The sequence below is a fragment of the Papaver somniferum genome, chromosome 11, assembly GCF_003573695.1.
Source record: "Papaver somniferum cultivar HN1 chromosome 11, ASM357369v1, whole genome shotgun sequence".
Taxonomy (NCBI): domain Eukaryota; kingdom Viridiplantae; phylum Streptophyta; class Magnoliopsida; order Ranunculales; family Papaveraceae; genus Papaver; species Papaver somniferum.
In genome coordinates this window covers 31,318,573-31,321,968 of record NC_039368.1, presented here as the reverse complement: position 1 = coordinate 31,321,968, position 3,396 = coordinate 31,318,573, and the positions used below count along the sequence as shown (strand labels likewise).

Sequence of the window (3,396 nt, the reverse complement as noted above, 5' to 3'; positions counted from 1 at the left end):
GTTAATATATTAATAGCATGTCTGAAGAGAATTCCTCCAAAACTAAAGTTCTGGCAACTACTAGAAACTTCACTGTCTTTTGAATGAAAAATCACATCAAAATTAACCAATTTCTTAACTTTGTGTTTGTAAACCACACACTTTCATGAACCACATACTTGAATGTTCCTGCTGGATCCTCTTCTTCATGGATTATTTCACAGTAAATTTTTTTGACTAATTCTATTTGAAACTCTTTATATTTTGATAAAGTATAAAGTTCTTGAATCTATTTATCCATATCAAACTCGGTGGCAGTAGTTATCATTTTGGAAGCGGACTCTGCATCAGCTATAGCTTCTTTTTCTACGTTGTCCCTTAATCCCTACTCATATTGCTCTACAAGTTGTTTTAAAGTTGTTTTTGGACGGAGGTATCCATCGAAAAACGAATTAATACTTTCATACCTTTGTGTAGAGGACATTCCATCCCAAAAAGTGCCTTTCAAATAGCAAGGTATCCTCCGGTGCCTATCTTCGTACAAATCGTTTAACCGCTTATTATTGGACAAGTTATACTTCTCTAGCATTTCCTTCCATTTAACTTCGAAGTCTGACGGATATTGCGTATCATAGACTACCTTCTCCATTAAATACTTAATGCACTTATAATCTTTATAGATTTTAAACTTCTCCGGCAACTTTTTCATCACATGCCATAGACACCATCTATTATGTTGTCTGGAAAAACAATTTCTATTGCGTTTTTCATGGCCTGATCTTGGTCAGTAATTATTGCTGGAGGTGCAATTCCGAACATACAATAAAGCCACTGAGAAAATTACCACGCAAACGAATCTTTATCTTCATGTGAAACCAACCCACACCCAAATAATATTGACTGTCCATGATGATTTACCCCGACAAACGGAGCAAAAAGCATATTATACTTGTTCACCAAGTATGTAGTGTCAAATGAAATAACCTCGCCGAATTCCTTATATGCTTCTCTATACCTACCATCTGCCCAAAACACCTTATCCAAGTAACCATCATTATCTAAATCCACCTTATAATAGAAACCCGAATTTTGCATACTCATCTTTGCAAAATATTTAAGAATTGCAGCAGCATCTCCTTCCCCAAGCCTTATACGCCTTAGTTTATCAACCATATTTATGCAATCTTTTGGTGTACAAGTCATATTCTCAGGACCACCATGTTCATTTCTGCATATATTATAGACTTTGTTCACCCTAACACCTGCTCTATCAAATAGATCAATCTGATTCATTACATGGGCGCTAATATACCGATTACAAAGAAAAAATCTAGAATCATCAGGGTTTAGTGGATGATTATAAACCAAGTCAACCTTGCTAATCACATACCCAACTAAAGTATCTAGTTGTATCATTATCCTAGCTGGGAATTGACATTTAGTAGTAACTTGTGGGTCTAATGGTTTCTCACCGGTGTTATCACATTTACCCGCTCTAGCACAAGTAAATGTGTAGCTTCTTATCTCTCCTAGAATGTTCTTCTTAATTGAGCTTTTCATAATAGGAAATACAGTTCGTTGTGCAATTTTTTTATAAAACTCATATGCATCAGTTGTACTTTTAAATTTCATACCAAGTTGGGGGATCTTTTGGTCCACCTCCATCTCCTTTGGTAGCGATGAGATCAGACTTGTCATAGAAGTTCTCCTATCACAACGAAACATTTATCTTAAGAACGCTATAGACGTATTCATATCAAAAACTACATTACATATGTTAGACATTTGTTCAAACAGTTAGTGAACAAGACACAGTTTATACTTGATTGGAACGATTTTTGAATTGAATTACATAAACCCTAACAATTAAATAGAAAAACTTACATCAAATTAATCATATATTAACGAAAATTTTAACTCATCTTTCCTTTTGCCTACAAAGATTCTCCATTTAATTCGTTTAGGAGCACCATTAGTTAGTTATCAATGGAGAGTATGTTTTAATCTCCTATTTAGTTCTGAGTAGGAAATGAATTTTCCCTCACAATTGATAAAAGAATCGCAAGAAAGTGGACTTTAAAAGAAAAATAACAATTCAAATTTCATAAACATTTGGGTTTCCCGCCCAAAATATTTGGTGTCCGCCAAAATTTTGGGTCAAACACGGTTAAAATCGAGGACTGACGTGTTTTCTATTTTTTCTGCCAGGTTGTCTCGCCACGTCATCTGGGCGCTGAGTGGGGTGTTGGATCGGACTTAGAGTAACATTTCCGTTGCAAATTATCTATATAAAAATGAAGTTTTTTCGAACGCTCTCATTAATCGGAGTTTTTGGTTGATTCTGGCCCCACCAATTTTTGAAAAAAAAGAAATTTATTCCACGTCTACCAATAGAAAAAACGTAAAAAGATTCCAGCCCGTATTTTAATTTTTGGAAATGATTTTTTTTTCTGGAAATATTTTTTTATTGCCAATAAAAAATTATCTCAAACAATAAAATATTACCACAAATAATTAAATCATGTTCAAAAACTAAACTAGTCATGCATCAATCACAAAAGTAATCACATAATCAATCACATCACCGATCATAAATAAATAAACTAAAAAATATTAAAAACATGTCCAATGTCGTGTTACAATTCTTCCATTTTTTCTTTTCCTAATTACAACTTCGTTCAATCAATTAAATCAAATTGTAACAAATAAGTTATTCTCGATGATCACATTTCCGATGATGAGAAACTTTAAAAAAAAAATGATTAATTGATCATGGGTACTAACCTTTCGATCGATGATGTGTCTTTCTTGCGAGTAGATTTATTGTTGATCCTGTTTGCATAAAAATAAATTGCCCAACCGTTAGAATTTGAAACCGATAAAACGATAGCAAATATTGATTAGCATACAAAATCGAGCAAACAAAAAATCGGGCCCATACAAAAATAATCATAAAAAAATCGAGTACTATTTTCGTATTAGTAAACATCATTTCCAAATTACTTTTCTTATTTTTTTATACCATAATTAATACAGAATAGATATAAAATAAAAAAAATTATTAAATAAAGTGGCTTTTTAATTTTGTTATTTCTTGATATGCCCGAGATATTGTATACAAAAATGTTTCAAACAATTAAATTGATGTCCAAATTTTAAAGATATTGATGGTCATCACATTTCATTCCTTAAATTAAATATTCTTTCACGCATTTCAGGGTTTTGTTTTTTTGGAAATTTGTGCTCATGCTATATATATATATATATAAATAAAGTGCTCGATCAAGGTTGGGTTAGGTTGTTTTAGTGGTGAGTTTTTTCCCCTAGGGTTTTTTTGTTTTTGTTTTTTTATTCACAATAATAATAATAATGAACTTTTTCGGATCTTTATGGTGGTGCTTGGTTTTTTTGTTTGCA

At 32.2% G+C, this 3,396-nt stretch overlaps 1 protein-coding gene across 1 annotated transcript; it reads right to left on the bottom strand.

Annotated features, from left to right (window-relative positions):
• Positions 1–819: 819 nt before the first annotated feature.
• On the bottom strand, positions 820–1,644 carry LOC113324271 (protein FAR1-RELATED SEQUENCE 5-like). The gene has a single exon (XM_026572594.1). The coding sequence runs from the start codon at positions 1,642–1,644 to the stop codon at positions 820–822; it is 825 nt and encodes a 274-aa protein (XP_026428379.1).
• Between the last annotated feature and the right edge of the window lie 1,752 nt (positions 1,645–3,396).